This window comes from Aethalodelphis obliquidens, unplaced genomic scaffold (assembly GCF_003676395.1).
Source record: "Aethalodelphis obliquidens isolate GAN/ISIS:26980383/991018 unplaced genomic scaffold, ASM367639v1 scaffold48, whole genome shotgun sequence".
Classification (NCBI taxonomy): Eukaryota; Metazoa; Chordata; class Mammalia; order Artiodactyla; family Delphinidae; genus Aethalodelphis; species Aethalodelphis obliquidens.
In genome coordinates, this window is record NW_020837992.1 from 11,723,220 (window position 1) to 11,743,564 (window position 20,345).

At 37.5% G+C, this 20,345-nt stretch overlaps 1 protein-coding gene across 6 annotated transcripts in view; it reads right to left on the reverse strand.

The window, feature by feature from the left end:
- The window catches only part of PLA2G4A (phospholipase A2 group IVA), a 193,912-nt gene that overhangs the window by 81,234 nt on the left and 92,333 nt on the right, over positions 1 to 20,345 (reverse strand). For all 6 annotated transcript variants that reach the window (XR_003427981.1, XM_027082990.1, XM_027082989.1 and 3 more), the window contains exons 4-5: positions 7,631 to 7,779; positions 6,811 to 6,924 (exon numbers count right to left, since the gene is read on the reverse strand). Coding sequence is in view for 5 of the 6 variants with exons in the window: in XM_027082990.1 (XP_026938791.1) it covers positions 6,811 to 6,924; positions 7,631 to 7,779 (263 nt within the window). In the remaining variant the exon portion in view is untranslated. The remainder of the gene's footprint in view (positions 1 to 6,810; positions 6,925 to 7,630; positions 7,780 to 20,345) is intronic.

The following is a 20,345-nucleotide window of genomic DNA, read 5'->3' on the forward strand; positions in this document are numbered from 1 at the left end:
TTTTCTCTTTTTTAAACTTCATTTACTTTCATTATGCCCGTCTGAGCACTTCTCAGATTTTCTATATTTCCCATAAGTGCATTCAGAAATGAAAGTGTCTGGGCTTCCCTGGTGGCACAGTGGTTGGGAGTCCGCCTGCCGATGCAGGGGACACGGGTTCGTGCCCCAGTCCGGAAAGATCCCACATGCGGCGGAGCGGCTGGGCCCGTGAGCCATGGCCGCTGAGCCTGCGCGTCCAGAGCCTGTGCTCCACAACGGGAGAGGCCACAGCGGGGAGGGGCCCGCGTACCGCAAAAAAAAAAAAAAAAAAGAAGGAAGTGTCTGATGTGTGTCAGGCTGGGTAACAACAGTAAATAGGCTGAAAGTGTTCTAGTCCCTGATGCAGCTTAGGTCCAGAAGAAGACCCCAAGGATACAAGAGCACTCTAAAATGCCCTGTAATTTAAAAGTTATAAACTGTAGAATTATGAAAACAGACTCACTTAAGTTTCCATTGCTAGTGTTCCAAAATAAAAATGCATTCTCTCATAAAGCCAGGAATTGTTTGACCTTCGTCTGAACTCTGCCCTGCATCAATGTAATGGCATTCACATCTTAGCCAAAGATCTCCCAAATTTCTCACAAAATGATATATTTCTCTTGTTTTCCCTCCAAAATCTGCTTGGTCTCATTCACTTTGCTAAATTGTAGTCTTTGTCTTCACACATCAATACATGGTTTTCCAGTGAAATCATCCTGATACTGACTCACCATCAAAACTGCCAGTTTTTAAAAGTTTTGTCACAATCTCTTCTATAGAACTCTCTCATTCGTTTTCAAGTTGCAATCAGGAATGAGCAAAAATCAAAGAAAGCATTCAGCCAAAATTAGATACCACAGAAACCGTGAGACATGGCTATTTTTAAACAATAACACTAACTTCTAAATAAATACGTCAACTTAAAACACGACACAGTGGAAAATCAGAGGCTACCTTCTCAGAATATTGGCCAAGATAAAGATTCATCTAGAGAATAAAGAAGTGTAATTTTTCCCTGTCTTACTTCCAAATCTTAGCATGTTCACGATTTTCTTGAAGTGGGCTACTTTGTTTACACAAAACACACTAAATTTGGAAGAAACTCTTTCTGCTTTAAAATGGGATATTGCAACCCAAAGCCAGTAATGGGTGACTAGAGCATTCTTGATTTTGAACTGTGTTGAAACGATGATTACTAAATTTATAGGCTCTACCCGTATATAAATAAGTTCGTTTCAATCAGTAAGTTCAAACAAATAAGTAAGTGTAATAGTCAGTTAAGTCAGTTTCATGAAGCACTTGACAAACAGTTCAATCTGGCCAGTATAATTAAATGAGAATATCTAATATTTATTTACTGTGTACTGGGCCAGGCACTGTTCTAAAACTCTCCATGTATTAACACATTTAACCATAACCACAACCTTTAGAGGTAGGTATGATATATATACAGCTCTGTTTCACAAAGGGGCATGCAAGGTGAAGAGAAAAAAAATAACTTGTCTGACATCACACAGTGAATAAGTAGTCGAATCATGATTCCAACCCAGACGGTGGCTGTCTGACTCGGAGCCTGGGGTCACAAGCTGCACGTCCCACCAGTTTCTCTCAAATGACAACTCTGACATTCTCTAAACTTATGATTCCAACAAGCACAACCTAACCTGGATTTTATAAATGTTAGCTGGGAAACAAAACTGTGGACCCAAATTGGCTTTCTCCTTAAAAAAATAAATAAAAATTTAAAAAAGAGAGAGAGAGCATTCTGAAATTGAGTTGAATGATAAATCATAGTCTCAGGAAAAGCTGAAAAAATTCCTGCTTTCCAACTTTAGTCGATCCTCACTGCCACTAAGCAATCATTCCATTCCACTCTTACTGACGCATTAAAGCTAATGCTACACTTGGTTCAAGTCACCCCGTATTCCTCATACCGGCCACTTTCGACAGAGGTAGCCTGCTAAAGCTGCATCAGCCTTCTTATTTTTAATATCAAACATTCTTTATCTTTACCTACCAACTTTCGGTTTAGTAATACTTCTGAGGAAAAAGCCAAATGCTGTTTGCTCTAAATTCCCCATTACCTGGTCAGAAATCTTCCATGACTCACTGCTGTCAATAAGATAATATCTAAATCCAACTTCCTGAATCTGGGCTCTGCTAAAGTTTGATCCCCATGTACCTGTTCTTCCTTCACGTACAAATGCTCTGGTCCCCTGGCACTTGTCTAGACACCATTTCCTGAGCATGCTTGTCTTTTCTAGTCCCAGAACTGTGAGCAAGGGCTCAGGCTGTTCTCTCCACCAGAATGGCCTTCCACCCCTTTAGTGATCCAACCACATCCTTCCTTTAGGAACAAGCCCATACCATGGATAACCACTGTAACCCACAATGGTCCACGGTAACCCCATGCCCCACCCTCATCTCTTACTACTCTCCCTACTACTCTCTGTGTTCCAGCCATGCTCTCCTCCTTGCTGTTACTCAACAAGCCAGGCAAACTTCTGCTTCAGGACCTTCCTACTCAGAGTGGCTTCTCCCCTCAGGTATCATCAGAGATGCTTTTCTCAGCCACAGTTTTGGAACTGCATTTGCAACCCTCTTCACAAACAGACGCACACTCTCCTCTCCTCCTTCCTTGGTTTATTTAGCACTTATCTCTATCACTATCCAACACAGGCATCCTTTGCTTATTTATCTTGCTAAGTAGAATATAAGTTCCAGGAGGGTAGGGATTCCTGTGTGTTTTATTTATTTCTGAACAGGTAGTGCCTAAAGACTGTCTGACACACAGTAAGTGCTCAATAGTTATTTGTGAAATGAATGCATGGATGAATAATTCCTTCTTGTAACTCTCATTGTATACATTGTCTACACAATTTATTTAGCACTTACAATTATAAATTCGTAAATGATGAACTCTAGTTGATGATATGCTGAAGTCTTTAGGGATGAAGCATACTATTGTCTGCAGTTTGTGTTTCAATGTATCAAGATGGGGAATTCCCTGGCGGTCCAGTGGTTAGGACTCCACAGTTTCACTGCAGAGGGCCCAGGTTCCATCCCTGGTTGAGGCACTAAGATCCCACACACCAAATGGCATGGCCACAAAGACAAACAAACAAACAAACAAATAAATAAATAATGTATCGAAATGGTTTGATGGACGGACAGATAGAAAGATATGTGAAAAGCAAGTAGAATAAAATGTTAATTGTAGAATCTAGGTAGCAGTTACATGGGTATCCAATGTAGAAATATTTCAACTTTGTATATGCTTGAAAATTTTGATAATAAAATTTGAAGCAAAATATAATACCTTAGAAAGGCCTTTTTTGACTATATAAACTCACTTGCCCACCAACTGTTCTCTATCACATCCCTCTATTTTATTTTTTTCATAGTATTTATCACTAGCCGATACTGTGTGGATTATCCTTTTGCTTCCTGTTGCCTATTTACTTTCCCCATCAGCATGCAAGCTCCCTGGGAACCATCGTCCACCATGTCCTCTGCTGTTTGCCCATCACCTAGAATACTGCCTGGAACACACTCAGTGTTTAATAAGTAACTCCTAAGTAAGTAAATCAATGAATAGATGCCTCATGAGACTGCTTATTATATTACTCATCAGCTTATTCGTGAATGCCTACTCCTTTCCAAACAGACTATTAGTTCCTTGAAAATGAAACTTTTAATAGCTTTCTTAATATTAATCGAAGTTTTAGGTACACAATAAAGGCTCAAATTCTCATATTAAAAAATAATCTATGGATAGGTCAGTACTATAAAACTGCATAATATAGATTTTTTAATACACTATCATGTTTTTCCATATTTGTAAAATGGGAAGCATTGAAAACTTCTGGGTAAAAATAGTCAAGTGAAAAATAAGATATTCTTTCTAGAGCACAGAATTTTATAAATTAAAAAGTATTTAGAAATAAGTTAATGGAGGGACTACCTTAGTGGTCCAGTGGTTAAGACTGTGCACTTCCACTGTCCCTGGTCTGGGATCTAAGATTCCACATGCTTCCCAGTACACCTCCCCCCCAAAAGTTAATGGAAACCTTCTTTTAGAGATGAAGCAAATAAGACTCAGAGAGAAAGAATGACAACTCAAACCCTCTAGAGGGAGGTTAGTAACAGACAAAATGAGAGCCCAGGTCTCCCGGTTCCCAGTTTCTACCCTGAGTGGGTAGAGCAGGACCCTGGGAATCTGGCAATCTCCACTTGGAGTCTCCTGTTCTTTCTCCAGCTGGCTCCTGGCCACAGAAATCCCTCTATGTTGACTCAGTATGAACTTTTGGACGACAAAATTTTGAAGGAGTTTTTGTTAATAATGTCTTGGCTTGAAGCATAAGTTCTTCCTTTGCCAAACTCAAATGGTCTTTTTATTATATCAGATTGCCTTAACCATCTCCAAGAACTGTTTATAAATCTCCTCTCCCACATGATTCCCTCGCAACTTGTTTTCTCTTATAACCTCCGTGAACACTGTAGACAAAAGACAGTCCTCCTCTGAAAGACGGGGATTCAGGGATGAGGAGGGGCTGGATGGCTTGCTTAGGACACGCCACATGGTCTGGGGGACAAATGGGGGTTCTCCCCAACCAGCCATTATGCATTTACTTTTCTCCCACTACCATCACAGGTCACCAACTCAAAGAATTGTCATTCAGATGAAAACTACAAAGGACTCTTGAAAACAGTTTAATGAAAGAAAGCTGTTGGCCAACTGTTTTCTCAAGCACACTAAAGAAAATATGTAAGCTACTTTAAATTCAGGAATGTAGAAAGCCTTTTTTAGAGCCCCAGGGTTACACACCTAAGCATAGGAAATGACAGTAGGAGAGGAAATGCATGTTTTCCTACAGTATCTTCTCTTAAAATCAGTCTTTGTGTCATAGACTGAAGGGCAGAAAAAAAGCATTATATTTCAGAAAGGCCAATTGTGCTTATGAAGCCCTCAACAAGGGTTTATTGAGAACCAATCCTAGCAACATGCCATAGGTAAGGTCTGCGGATGTTATAACATTTAGCCACTTCTAACTCTCTATCCCACTGCTCACCCACATACTTGCCAAGCCATGTAACTTGTCATGCCCCAGCTTGTTTTATTCTTTCAAAACTCCATGCCTTTGCAGTTTCTCCTAGAAACTAGAATGCTCATAACTGCTTCTCTGCCTACTGAAATTCTATTCTTCACAAACATTTATATACTGCTTAATATGTACCAGGCAATAAGCATTATATGTATGTACAGATACATCTATGTGAGTATTATATATATTACTAGAATCAATTATTGTTATATATTTTATATGTAATGTTATATACTTAATAAACTAAGTAATATATAATCATAGTTTATATAAAATTATATAAATCATAATTAATGATATCTAAATGTATTTAAATGTAATATACATTATAATCTATAATTGTATGGATATATTATATATAAATATAACTAACTCATGTAATCATAATGATTCTCCTATGAGATATAATCTCCACTTTACAGATGAGCAAATTGAGATTCAGAGGAACTAAGTGATTTCCCCAGGATGAAACAAATGGTAAGAAACAGAGCTGGGATTTAAACACCAAACAACCTGGCTTCAAATGACAAGGTATTAACCACTATGTTCACTGTTGGACCTGCTCAAAATCATCTACTGACATGGAGCCATCTCTGGCCTCCTCTCACAACATAATCTTTCTTTATTCTGTCTTCCCCCTGCACTCTGAACACACCTCATTGATACTTATCTTACTGTGTAGTGGTTTCTTTTCATCAAATGGATCTCCCTACATTCATTTCCTTTTCCAAACCCTACCTCTCCTCCACCCCAGATGAAGATAATCGAGGGAAGAGCTTCCTGTACCATATTCTTCTTTATGTGCCTTGAACACAACACAATGGTTGGTAGACTCCAATAAACGTTTGAAAGAAGAATGAATGAAATAACTTTAAAAGAGGTAAACAGAAATGTGGGCAGTGTATCTCTTAGCTCTGGGTAGAAAACATATAGAAGACATGCTTCCTGGAGCAGCTAAAGGTATCAGCAGGGAGTATGTGACTGGAGTGTCCTCAAGGCAACTGGGTCACTCTGATTACATGAACTGGTCAGGGTCCTTTGGGCTTAAGTCAGTTTCTAAATAGGTATATACTCATGGAATAAATATAAAATATGTATTAGGTCTGTAATTAGGCATGCATAACCAGTATTCCAGTTTCCTGACCAGGATTTGAGTTTGAACAGTTTAAATGATTCGGTCCCAATGAACAACACGTAATTATCATGGGGGTTCAGGAAGAGGTCATATGGGATGCTAACAGTTAGGAAAGGAGGTAGGAGTTAAGGGATAAGGAGATGTGGGTGAGGGGAGAGATTTGAAAATCATCCCAAGGAACAAAAACACCAAGCTGTTCCCCAAAAGAAGAAATTAATACATTAACCAGCTTTCTGAATCCTGGTCTACCGGTTGCTTACATTTCTCGCTATAAACTACTACACTAGTTTCCTGTAAAATTCAGAATCCAGTGTTTGCTCTGTATAAATAATTTCTCTAGGGTTTTATTAATCTTAAATAAATTATTGAAATTTCAGAAATGCAGCAAACTTAAGAAAGAAAGAAAGAAGAGAAAGAAAGAAAGAAAGAAAGGAAGGAAGACAGACTAGGAAGGAAGCGAAGGAAGGATTTCCAAACATTAAACTCCAACTTTCCAGGTTAAATAGATTTTATCTGACGTAAGGTTGAAAAATAATTCATTGTGCTGCTTACTTGGTTGAAAATAAAAGGAACCTCTTTCTTCTCTCCCACTTTCATAGAAGATATGGGAAATATTGCTGTCCCGAGCGTTTCATCCATGACGTAATTGGCATCCATCAACGTGATCTATAGAGAGTAAAAGGTAGAGCAGAGGTATCAAATTTTTCTGGAATCTTTGGAAATTATATCAATAATCTCCATCACACTTAAAAAATGAAAATTCTCAAGTGATATTTAACAGTCATTTGAAATCCTCAATATTCAACTGGTAACAATACTTTGTCTTTTGTTTCTGAATGCCACATTTGCTTCTAACATAATAATTAATTTTTCACTTTCCTGATTGACATTATCATACTTTGAAAAATGAAACTTTATCCCCTCTCTGGGGAAATGCTATTTTTGGAATATGAGAAAGAAATTAATGTAGAAAATCTATGCAACTATTTTGGAAAAGATCTATGTGAACTTATTTTAAAGCTAATTATTTGAACTTTAAGCTAATAAAGTTAATTTATTTTAAAGTCCTAATCAATTGACAATATTTTTATTCTATTGTACTTGGATCCTCCTCTTTCTAACAGAACAAATATTTTCTCCAAAGCACATGAGGAGGATAACAGATTCTTCCCAGCCCCACCTAACTCCTGTATTTCCCACTGGACACGCACATAGCTTGATGTGCAGTAGCTAGAAGCTCATCTACCATATACTGCACAGCTGGACTCCAACTACATCAAACTGAGAAGAATGAAGGCAGTGAGGGGACAAACTCAAGCATCAACCTCAACATGATGATGGCCATCTCACTGTCCCCAAATGACTCACTTACCTCCAAAACATTGTCCTGATTAGGATCCAAAATAAATTCAAAGGTCTCATTCCACACAGGGTTTATGTCATTATTGAAGTGTTTCGTTCTCTTCCTGCTGTCAGGGGTTGAGGAGATGAAAAGTTCCACATAGGGGTCTGGAGTGTCAACTATAGACAGTAAACACAAATGAGAAGGGGGCAAAAATGTGATTAATTCCTAATTTGTTTTAATTAATATGTGTTATCAGATTATTTTCAATGAATCTGCAATAACATATTCAAAATGTCTGAGACAAAATGATATATAATAGAAGAACGTCATAGGTTATATACTGTTTACATATTATGTCCCTGCACTTCCCAACAGTCCTGTGAGAGGGAATCATTTATTTGGTACTTTATACAAAATTCCTCTGTCTACCTAGAGGGCACGGTCACTGCAATCAACAACTCAGTCCAACTGCTAGACAATGATAACAATCTCACTCAGCTAACCACAGCGTAACCTTCACCCCAGGACTACGATGGCAACAAGATCATGAGTTCAGGATCATCATGATTGTTTATATTAGAAAAAAAATTAACCTACTATGTTATTTGCCAAACAAAATAATGAAAGTTGGTGTGGCATAAGTATTGCTTGTAGTTATAAGGCTGCCTTATATGGTTGTACAGGTTGTGCACTGAAGAACTCTAAAGGGAGGCATTTACATTAGTAGCCAAAATATATTTCTCTATTTATTATGGTGGTATTCAATAAGATTGAAGTGGGCATCTCAAGGAAGTGACAGCTTTTTCTGTTACACATAAAGACCCCCTGAGGGCATGATATGGGTGCCATTTTATTTATTATTTATTTTAAACATCTTTATTGGAGTATAATTGCTTTACAATGGTGTGTTAGTTTCTGTTTTATAACAAAGTGAATCAGTTATACATATACATATGTTCCCATATCTCTTCCCTCTTGCGTATCCCTCCCTCCCACCCTCTCTATCCCACACCTCTAGGTGGTCACAAAGCACCGAGCTGATCTCCCTATGCTATGCGGCTGCTTCCCACTAGCTATCTATTTTACGTTTGGTAGTGTATATATGTCCATGACTCTCTCTTGCCCTGTCACAGCTCACCCTTCCCCCTCCCCATATCCTCAAGTCCGTTCTCCAGTAGGTCTGTGTCTTTATTCCTGTCTTACCCCTAGGTTCTTCATGACATTTTTTTTTCTTCTTAAATTCCATATATATGTGTTAGCATACGGTATTTGTCTTTTTCATTCTGACTTACTTCACTCTGTATGACAGACTCTAGGTCCATCCACCTCACTACAAATAACTCAATTTCATTTCTTTTTATGGCTGAGTAATATTCCACTGTATATATGTGCCACATCTTCTTTATCCATTCATCTGTTGATGGACACTTAAGTTGCTTCCATGTCCTGGCTATTGTAAATAGAGCTGTAATGAACATTTTGGTACATGACTCTTCTTGAATTATGGTTTCCTTAGTGTATATGCCCAGTAGTGGGATTGCAGGGTCATATGTTAGTTCTATTTTTAGTTTTTTCAGGAACCTCCATACTGTTCTCCATAGTGGCTGTATCAGTTTACATTCCCACCAACAGTGCAAGAGGGTTCCCTTTTCTCCACACCCTCTCCAGCATTTATTGTTTCTAGATTTTTTGATGATGGCCATTCTGACCAGTGTGAGATGATATCTCATTGTAGTTTTGATTTGCATTTCTCTAATGATTAATGATGTTGAGCATTCTTTCATGTGTTTGTTGGCAATCTGTATATCTTCTTTGGAGAAATGTCTATTTAGGTCTTCTGCCCATTTTTGGATTGGGTTGTTTGTTTTTTTGATATTGAGCTGCATAAGCTGCTTGTAAATTTTGGAGATTAATCCTTTGTCAGTTGCTTCATTTGCAAATATTTTCTCCCAAACTGAGGGTTGTCTTTTCATCTTGTTTATGGTTTCCTTTGCTGTGCAAAAGCTTTGAAGTTTCATTAGATCCCATTTGTTTATTTTTGTTTTTATTTCCATTTCTGTAGGAGGTAGGTCAAAAAGGATCTTGCTATGATTTATGTCATGGAGTGTTCTGCCTATGTTTTCCTCTAAGAGTTTGATAGTGTCTGGCCTTACATTTAGGTCTTTAATCCATTTTGAGTTTATTTTTGTGTGTGGTGTTAGGGAGTGTTCTAATTTCATTCCTTTACATGTAGCTGTCCAGTTTTCCCAGCACTACTTATTGAAGAGACTGTCTTTACTCCATTGTATATTCTTGCCTCCTTTATCAAAGATAAGGTGACCATATGTGCATGGGTTTATCTCTGGGCTTTCTATCCTGTTCCATTGATCTATCTTTCTGTTTTTGTGCCAGTACCATACTGTCTGGGTGCCATTTTAAATAGAAAGGAACAACTGCAAATAATGGAACTATTTAAATTTCCTCCCACTATACATATACTTAACAACAAGGCAACTGACCCTGAATGTGGAAATATTGATTACTCCCCCTTTTTCTGTTAATAGATCTTTACTTGAGTATAATTTCTTCACAATACCATGTTAGTTTCTGTTGCACAACAAAGCGAATCAGCCATATGCATACACATGTCCCGATATCCCCTCCCTCTTGCGTCTCCCTCCCATCCTCCCTATCCCACCCCTCTAGGTCATTGTAAAGCACCAAGCTGATCTCCCTGCGCTATGCTGCTGCTTCCCACCAGCTAACTATTTTACATTCGGTAGTGTATATATGTCGATACTACTCTCACTTTGCCCCAGCTTCGCCCTCCCACCCCATGTCATCGAGTCCATTCTCTATGTCTACTCTTTATTCCTGCCCTGCAACTAGGTTCATCAGTATCTTTTTTTTTTTTTAAGATTCCATATATGCGCTTTAGCATACAGTATCTGTTTTTCTCTTTCTGACTTGCTTCACTCCCTTTTAATGGCTCCTTTGAATCCTTCATCTGACAGCATTGCACATACTATATTTTATAAAGGAAACTACACATCTATCTATCTTTTCCTGCAAGACTGTCAACAACTTGAGGTTAGGAACCAAGTCTTACTCATCTTTATATCTTCAGAACCTAACAACTATCACAATATTTAAGGTCTCCTCACTTAAGGACTCGACTTTTCTCTTTAACTCATCCTTTCCCATGTGGCCATTACAACTCATAACCACAAAAACCAACCATCAAGTGATGCCTGATAGGATCTCTGTTGAGCACTTCACATACATGAGTCTCATTCTAATCTCACAAGAGCACTATAAGGTAAGTACTTTTAGTGTTGAGGCAACAAGAACTGAGAGATGTTAAGCAATCTGTCCAATATCACACAGCTAGTAAGTATCAGAGCAAGATGGGACTGCAAAAATCATCCTCTCAATGACATCATGCTCCTAAGTGCTAAAGATGTGATCATAGGTATGGCTTGTTATGGAAAGAGGAGGTGGAAAAGAGCTTTGGAGAAGAAGAGGAAGGGCGATAAGCAGGAAGAAAAGAACAGGGAAGGGGTAAGGATGGAAAGAGAAAGAGGAAGAGAGAGGTGCAGAGGTTCATAAAAAAAGATACAAAAATTGAAAACAAAGGAAAAGCAAAAATAATAGTTCTTAAATGATTGTCTTTCAAAGAATAGTTTTTAAAAAAATAATTTAAAAAATATACTTTGTCCTTTCACAGTAGTTATGGTCAAATAATGTAATCAATGTCCTTCACAGCTCTTCTATGTGGTCATCAGATTTTTTAAGTGGGCTTTTTTATTGTTAAGTGGGAAAATCTACAAATGAGGTATTAGCATTTGGGATTGTCTTTTAGTTAATTTTTCCACTTGCAGCTTATGCATCATTGGTCAAGGGCAGGGCAGTCTCAAAAGTGAGAGTGCAAGGTAAATGCCTAGGGAAAATTAACCACCACACATTTCAGGGCCTCTCGCCTTCTGAGATGGCCCACACTCTGTCTGTGGAGTGTGTTTTCCTCCAAGGCCCTTCTCACCTTTTGAGACAGACCTCATTGTGTCTATGGAATGCGTATCTCTCTAAATAAACCTACAAGAAAGAAAGGAAGGAAGGAAGGAAGGGGGAAAGAAAGAAAAAAGAAAAGGAAAGGAAAGAGAAGAAAAGAGAAGAAAAAAGATAAATGCCTAGGGTTCTGATTAAAAATACAGACCCTTGACCCACATCCCATAAGACCCATAATCAGGAGATCTGTAATGGGACTAGGGATCTGCATTTTTCAACAATTATTCTAGTTGATCTGATGTAGGTCATGTTCTGTTCACACTTTTGATATTTTATTTTAGGAGGAAATAGCTAGTTATTCCCATTTCATTTATTTATTTCTTCATATTGAGATATAATTGATATATAACATCATGTAAGTGTAAGCTATACAATGTGTTGGTTTGATACATTTACATATAGCAATTTCTAACTCAATGCTTTTCTCTCTCAATGGGACCATGGAAGACAAATTAGAAAACAAAAGACTTGGCAGGAAGGATGGCAAGAGGAAATGGGCCAAAGAAGAGAAGGACATGCTACAAGGGGACTCAATTCACTTCTCAACCAAGAGATGACTGTTCCTTTTCCTTAACCATGTTTCTGCCACGTCTCCAGTACTCAGGGTTGCAAACCACAAATATAACTACATGTTTAGAATATCAGGTAGTAGAAGACTATAAAGAAAATATTTTTCCTTTTTTGAATGGAGGTAGATATGTGCTTTTAAAGAGAATATTCAATGGTACTTCACATTAAATGTAGAAAAATAAAAATGTAGCCCTTCCTCATCTCATAAGCCTGGTTCTTTCTTATGGGGTTAATGCTTTTTTATATGTTTTCCCCCAAATATTAGAAAACACAAACCAAGCAAAAGCTAATCTAGAAAACAAAAAGTGTGCCAGGAAGGAGAAGCATGCAGATGGTAAACATCATTCATTCATTCAACAAATATTTGGATGCCTACTATGCCAGGAACTGCCCATCAAGAAGCAGTTTGGCCAGCACATCTATGTTACTTGACTTGGATCACACAGCTGGTGAGTGTGGAAGCTGGAATTTTTTTGTTCTGAGGAACTGCCTGCCCTGGGAACCACCCCTTTAAGGACCATTATGACAGTTTGCACAAAAAAGCATCCCATGGACTCCTACTTGTTCCAAAAAATGGCCCACCACAAAAAGCCCTTGCCTCTAACTCAGAACAATCCTTCCTCTATTGAAATATTCTAACTTGCTTGTTTATACCTTTGCATCCAAAGACTACCAAATGTATCTAAGGACCAAAGATCATTTCCAAAAATCTCACCTTAATAGAACGCTTGCAGATCACTGATTTTCTCAGGAATTCCTCTTTTTAATCTATAGCACTTACACTCGCTCTTCTAACACCTTGGAAGTCTTGCCAAAACACAGCAAATAGGTTCACTTGCTGCAAGTTTATGAATACACAGCCTTTTTTAATTGTGTCAAAAAAAGAAAAAAAAAAAAGCAGTTTGGCTTGGCTTGGATAGGGAGCCAAACACAAAAGTGCAGATTTGAAATATGGAAGTGAGTCAAATGCTAATAGTCTAATTTTAGAGGCAAGAGTAAATGGAAGACAAGCAGATACACTCCACCAATGACTAATAACTCAGTCACCCAGGTTATTACACACACATAAAGTCAAGTTGTAGGTGGAGAAATGGCCTTTTGAGGCTTAATCTTCATTTGAATCTTTGAACAAGAGGAAGGACAGGTTTTCTTGGGTCAAACAAGAAAGAGAAAGTAGAAAGTAAAGTTCCTTGGGAGGAACCAGATAGGGACAGAATGCAGCAAACTGAAGTGGTATAAGTCAACCAGCGATATTACCATCTTCTCAGCCATTTTGCACTCTCGGTGGGTCATATGCTTTTCCAAATTCTAACTGACAAAATAATAAAGAAATTACCATACAGCAAGATGCCAACCCTATGTTTATATGTCAAAACATCAACAGACTTCTTTTAAAATTTGGAATCCAGTTCAAAGCTGTCATTTTAGATTCTTATTTTTACTTTAAAAAAAGTCAATACTCTAAAATTTTTCTCAAGACTGGTGGTTTTTCTAGTTTCTCCTCTTGCTTCATTAATGAGACACCAAAGCGTGCTAAACAGTGGGAAACCACTGACAGCTGTAAACTGTGATACTGCAATCTGCATCATTGCTAATCTTTGCAAGTTAAGAAACAGCTGTAGCAGTGGTAGACACCACAGGATGAAAAGAAGTTTTAAGAAGCTATTTTAAAATTGGATTAAGATAATCACATATCTCTGCTCAGTTTTTTTTAAAACATATCTATAATCTTCATTGGCATGGTAGCGCGTGGAACCTTTGAAAGGGGGAAGCAGTCCATTTTGACAGCAAAACTTAGCCCGATGCTTTAGAGAAGTTCCTAGAAATGCATTGAGGGGAAAAAAAAAAAAGTCAAACACAGGAAAAGAATTTTTTTTTTCTCGCCTTTGTACTTATTTCATGCCTTTGGGAATTAATGCCTATAGGGTAACTGGGTGTTGAGTCACTGATTCAGCTTCCCCTTGATTAGCTCCAGCGAAAACAGGTGGTAAGGTAAAGATATAATGTGTGGGTAAAGACTTACATCTTACCCTTTTATCTAAATCTTGACTAACAAAAACGTTGGGGGTGTGGGATACAGAGCTGATGCGTGTAGACATGAAACTACAGGCACCACAAATAGCTTCAGAGTTCCCGGGTTATAAAACTCCTTATAAATTTCAGTAGTTGAAGGAGTGCCCGCCTAAAGTCATAACAGGTCCATCTGTCATTTTGGCTTTGTCTGAGTAATATATTATATGATTCATCACAGGAGCTGGTGGCAGCTTCTAAACTCCAAGTTCGATTTTAAATATGCTCCATTTGCTTTCTCATATCCATTTTGCTCAGTAGCAACTTAAACCCTTTGCTTCAAATAAAGATGACCCATAACCTGTTACAATTCATGTAATATACAGCAAAAACAAAACCCAAAGGAAAAGTCCTCCCAAATCCACAGTCAAAATATCCTATTCTGAATAGCTATGGTCCACTGATGGTGAGCATAAAGCAGTGTTTTCCAAAACACAGTCCACTAGAGTATCTTCACAGTATCATCTGGAGTGTTAAAAATGTAGACACCTTGCATTTTCAGTCTTCTGCGAGGGCTTGGAAATCTGCATTTTTAACAACTTGACCAGAACGATATTTATGCACACAAGTTTGAAAAACGGGATTTAAAGTATATTATGACAATCAAATACAGAACAATGGTATAATAACACCCACAGAAAAGTAGAAACGTTTCGGCATTGAGAAGTCAACATACTTCGTCGTGGATATTCTGCCCATGGACTATATTCAGCACAATCCAGTAATTCACGTCTGTTTCTCTTAAGCCATTAAATACATTTTCAAGTGACCACATGAAAACAAAACCAAGAATAAAGTATGTGTGGGTGCGTGAGTTAGCAATCTATTCAAGGTGATGGACTGATATTCAAGTGTTCTGCTTCATTATCACCAAAGTAAGCATGCCATAGTAAGACCCAAAATTAAATGATAATTTGTTGAAAGAATGCCTCTGAATACTATTTTCCAATGTGATCACTCCTTTAAATGTTTATGATTTAGTGATAATGATAATTACACGGTGAACTTAAAGCTTTTAAACATAAAGGCTGAAAAACTTAAATGTTTTATGATTGCCAACTTCTTCACTATCCCTGCCCTATGCCAGCAGAGCTGCTGGTATAAACCCTAGGAAAGTGATGGTTAGCCTCACTATAAACGTATGAATTTCAATAACAGTTTAGTTCTTTCCTGAATGTAACATTTTTATTGAAGGATAAGATACATGCAGAAAAATCAGATGATTGTAACCATACAGTTTGTTGAATTTTCATAAAATGAACTCACCCAGGATACCACCACCCAGATCAAGATATAGAACATTGCCAGCACTCCAGAGGCCTTCCTCACCTCCCTCCAGAAGGGTGACCACTACCCTACCTTCTACCACCAAATAATATTTCTACCTGTTTTTTATCTTTATATAAATAGAACCAAGAATCGTATATACTCCCGGGTCTGGCTTATTCTGCTCACCATTAAGTTTGTAAGATTCATCCATGTTGGCATGTGCAGAATAACACATTCATTAATTATTAATGTAAACTGTTTCACTGTATGAGCATTCCATAAAACATTTATCCATTTTAGTGGACATATGGATTGTTTCTAGTTTGGGCTATTACTAATGGTGCTGCTATGAACATTCTTGTACATGGCATTTGTTGCACACATGTTTACGTTTCTGTTGTGAAATTCCTAAGAATGGAATTACTTGGACATGGAATTATTATGCTATTGTACACCCTGATGTTAATATTTACATGGCAGCAATCATTCTTAACATGTTAATAGTCAGTTTTGTAATTTAAACATCTGGTGAATATGTAACGGTATCTCAGTATGGATTTAATTCACACATCTTGGATGACTATATGAGGTTGTATATTTCTTTATGTGTTTTATTGGATAGTCTCTTGAGTGAAAGGCATACTCAAGTCTTTTGTCCATTTTTTTTTTCTGTTAGATTGCCTGTTTTTTAATTGATTTATAGAGTGCTTTACATATTCTGGATATGAGTCCTTTGACAGACACATATATTACAAATATATTTTCCCAATCTGAGGTTTATCTTTTCACCACTTTTATGATATTTTTGATAAAAAGAAATGCCTAATTTTAATATAGTCCAGTGTATCCACCTGTTTCCTTATGATTCATGCTTTTTTTCCTTTTGTTTAAGAAAACTTTAGCTATTCCAATGTCATAAAATTGTCTGCACTGACTTCTCCAAAAAATCTCCTTTGCTTTACTGTTTACCTTTATATCTAAAATGCAATTAGAATTAATTTCTGTGTAAAGTGTGAGATAGGTGTGAAGATTCTTTATATAAATATATAAGTACGTATATATATGTACTTATATATATATATATATATATATAAAAACAGTAAACTCGGCGTCATTTATTGGAAATGCTGTCTTTAACCCTAATACTACAATATAAACATTTTGTTAATCAAGTAGTCATAAACGTCTGTTTCTGGACTTCCAGACTTTCTGGTTTATTCATTTAAGCTAGCACCAATTCCACACTGTCTTAATTATCAGAGTTTTATAATAAACCTTGACATCAGGTAATATAAGTCCTCTAACTTTTTTCAACTTCTTCAGAATAATTTTGACAGTTATTTTATTTCAGCACTTCAAAAATGTCATTCTGTTATCTTATGGCTTCTATCTGTTCTGGTGAGGAATTTACTTTCAGTCTTTTGCTTTGTTGAATATATTGTTTTTCCTCTGGATGCTTTTAGGATTTTTTTTCTTTGTCTTTAGTTTTCAGCAGTTTTACTGCAATATGCACAATATTAGTATTTTTTGTATTTATCCTTAAGTTAATAACACAGCATTTTTATCAGTTACAGAAAATTCTCAGCCATTATCTCTTCAAATATTACTTCTGCCCCAATCTCCTTCTCTTCCCCAGTGTTTTATTTAAATTTTGCCCAGATATTCCTTATGCTTTAATTCTATATTTTATTTCATTTTTTGTTCTCTGTATTTGAGCCTGGATACTTTCTACTGACCTATTTAGTTTACCAATTCCCTCTCTTCAACTGTCTCCAAACTATGGCAAACCCATCTACTGAGTTTCAATTTTCACTTATTGTGTTTTTAATTCCAAATTTTCCATTTGCTTCTTTTCTATATAACTGGTTCCCTGGTAAAATTCTCCACCTTGCCACCTATTTTCTTGAACATATTAATCTTAGTTATTTTAAAGTCCATATCCAATAATTGGGGAATCTATTTATTTTTCTTGATCTTACTTTTTGGGTCTACCTGGCAATTCTTGACTGAATGCCAGAACTTTTCATGAAAAATTGTTCCAGAGCTAGACCTACCTCCTCAGAGGACCCATCTTATTCTCCGGCAGGCAGTGTGAATGGGATGGATCTACTCAGTTTAATCAAAAATTGAATTGACTTAAATCTTTGTAAAATTTAGTCTACTTCTTATTCACTCCCACCCAAAGCTTTTCAACTGAGAGCCTGGGGTGTTTTCTAGGCCCCTTTTATTTGGCAGTTCTGATACCCAATTTTTTCCCCTCTTAGCACTGTGAGACTGCCAATAACTCTTCTTTGCTTTTCTCGTATTTTACGTTTGCTTCTTAGTCTGTTGCCCTGCACAGGTTACGAATTTGTCTCCTGCGCATGGTGAAGGCACTGACTTGCAAGCTTCTCTAGGCTTCCCTTCTCTCAGGGTTCTTGTCCCTCAAATTCTAACTGACTTGGCTCTGAAATCCAGTTTTTATGTCCCCAAGTCCTTGGAGATTGCCAAAGCTCTAGTAGATTCCCTGACTCTTCACTGCTTGGCCACGTCTTGCATCCCCATCACCCCCAAATCCACCTAGATTCCACAGTGGATTGAGAGGAAAGTGGCTTGCAGAATACTGGGCCTACTTCAATGACTTCTCTCCTCTCTGAGATCCTGGTCCCTCAAATCCCAGTTGACTCAGCAGATTTTCAATCCTTCAGACATTTTTAAAACTTAATTTAATCTGTGTTTTCTAAATTGATCTTAGGAGAAAAGAATGCTCCGCTATTAGTTACTTCAGCATAATCCAATGACCATTTAACTGTTAACCTGACCAAACATATACTAATCCCTATTCTTTTTTATTTCCATACTCCACATGGCTGTTCAAACTTTTACTGCTTTTCTCAAGTCACTACTCACTATTCCTCATCTAAGAAAACAACTCAGGTTCACACTTCACTAGGAAAACAAAAGGAGAGGATTAAATGTTCTCTTCCAGTTTCTCTTCCCTATACCTCACAATTTAAAAGATATATTTATAATCGAAAATTGTATTTATTCATACTTAAGTTCTTTTCTGATGTCTTAGAAGAAGAAGTTTCCATACACTCTTCTCTCAATTTCAAACTATTCCACCTCCTCTCAGAGATTTCTCATTTATTTATCCCCAACCCCAAATTTAATCTGTAAATATTTGCTTGGGCCTGGCTACTTCCTCTCAACCAATAAATATAAACAAACACTGATTATCCTAAAAAATAAATACAACTTTAATTAATTCTGCCAATTCCTCAAGATCTTTCCTCTCCTCCATTAAAGCTTTTGGAAAAATAAATACAGTTTATATTTACTGCTTCTAAATCCCATCACTTATAAATTCCTAACCTACCATGCTCTGCCTTATTCTGTTACCATAATCAGTCTATTCTCTGTACTGTAACTTTTTTTGGTAGCTTTATTGAGATGTAATTGACATATCACATTGTATAAGTGTGAGGCATACAACATGATGATTTGATACACTTACCTACTGCCAAATGATTACCACAGTAGAGTTAGTTAACACCTCCATCACCTCACATAATTGCCGTTTCTTTTTTGTGGTGAGAACATTTAAGACCTATTCTCTTGGGACTTCCCTGGTGGTGCAGTGGTTAAGAGTCCACCTGCCAATGCAGGGGTCATGGGTTCGAGCCCTGGTCTGGGAAGATCTCACATGCAGCGGAGCAACTGGGCCTATGCACCACAACTGCTGAGCCTGTGCTCTAGAGCCCATGAGCCACAACTACTGAGCCTGAGTGCCACAATTACTGAAGCCCAGGAGCCTAGAGCCCATGCTCCACAACAAAGAGAGGCCACCGCAATGAGAAGCCCGAGCACCACGACGAGGCTGGAGAAGGCCCGTGCGCAGCAACGATGACCCAATGCAGCCAAAAAAAAAAAAAAAAGACCTACTCTCTTAGCAATTTCAGGAATATAATACAGTATTATTAACTATAGTCACCATGCTGTACATTACATCCCCAGAACTTACTCTTCTTATAACTGGAAGTGTGTACTTTTTGATGGACATCTCCCTATATCTACCCCCTCCCCTCACCAGCTCCTGGCCATCACCATGCCCCTATCATAACTTCAATATAAAATTCAATGAGCTTTTTCTCAATTTTCATCAGATTTGGCATATATGCAATGCCCTTTGTGCAATTATCTCCTTCTTTTGTGCCCAGGGTATCATTTGTTTTTCTGATTCCTTAACTACCTCTCTAAATGTTTCCTCATTGTATCTTAATTTTTTCCCCCCTAACTTGTGACTAAATGGTAGACTTTCTCTTCATAGCTGTTACAAATCTCCACTAGAATGTTTCAGAAGGAAATGAACACTTTAAAAAATTTAGTGCTCATGTAGTCAAAAGCAATTTGAAAAGGAATCATCACAGTTATTTATATGGTCTTTTTTTTTTTTTTGGCCACGCCACGCAGCATGTGGGATCTTAGTTCCCTGACCAGGTATCAAACCCGTGTCCCCTGCAGTGGAAGCACAGAATCCTAACTACTGGCCCACCAGGGAAGTCCTATATAGTCTTAAGAATATTCGATGCGCACCCTTCAAGTCACATGGCACACATCAATCCTATAGTATAATTATTCTTGGATCCTTTAAAGCTGATCATATTCAGGTTTAAATGGTAGCCATCATGCATTCCTTCATTTCCTCAAGGCTTCAAGGAGGTAGCGGTACAAACATGACAAATATAAGATTCTTGATTACATGTCCATATATAATCTATTGCTAAGTAATCCATTTTGAATTTTTCCC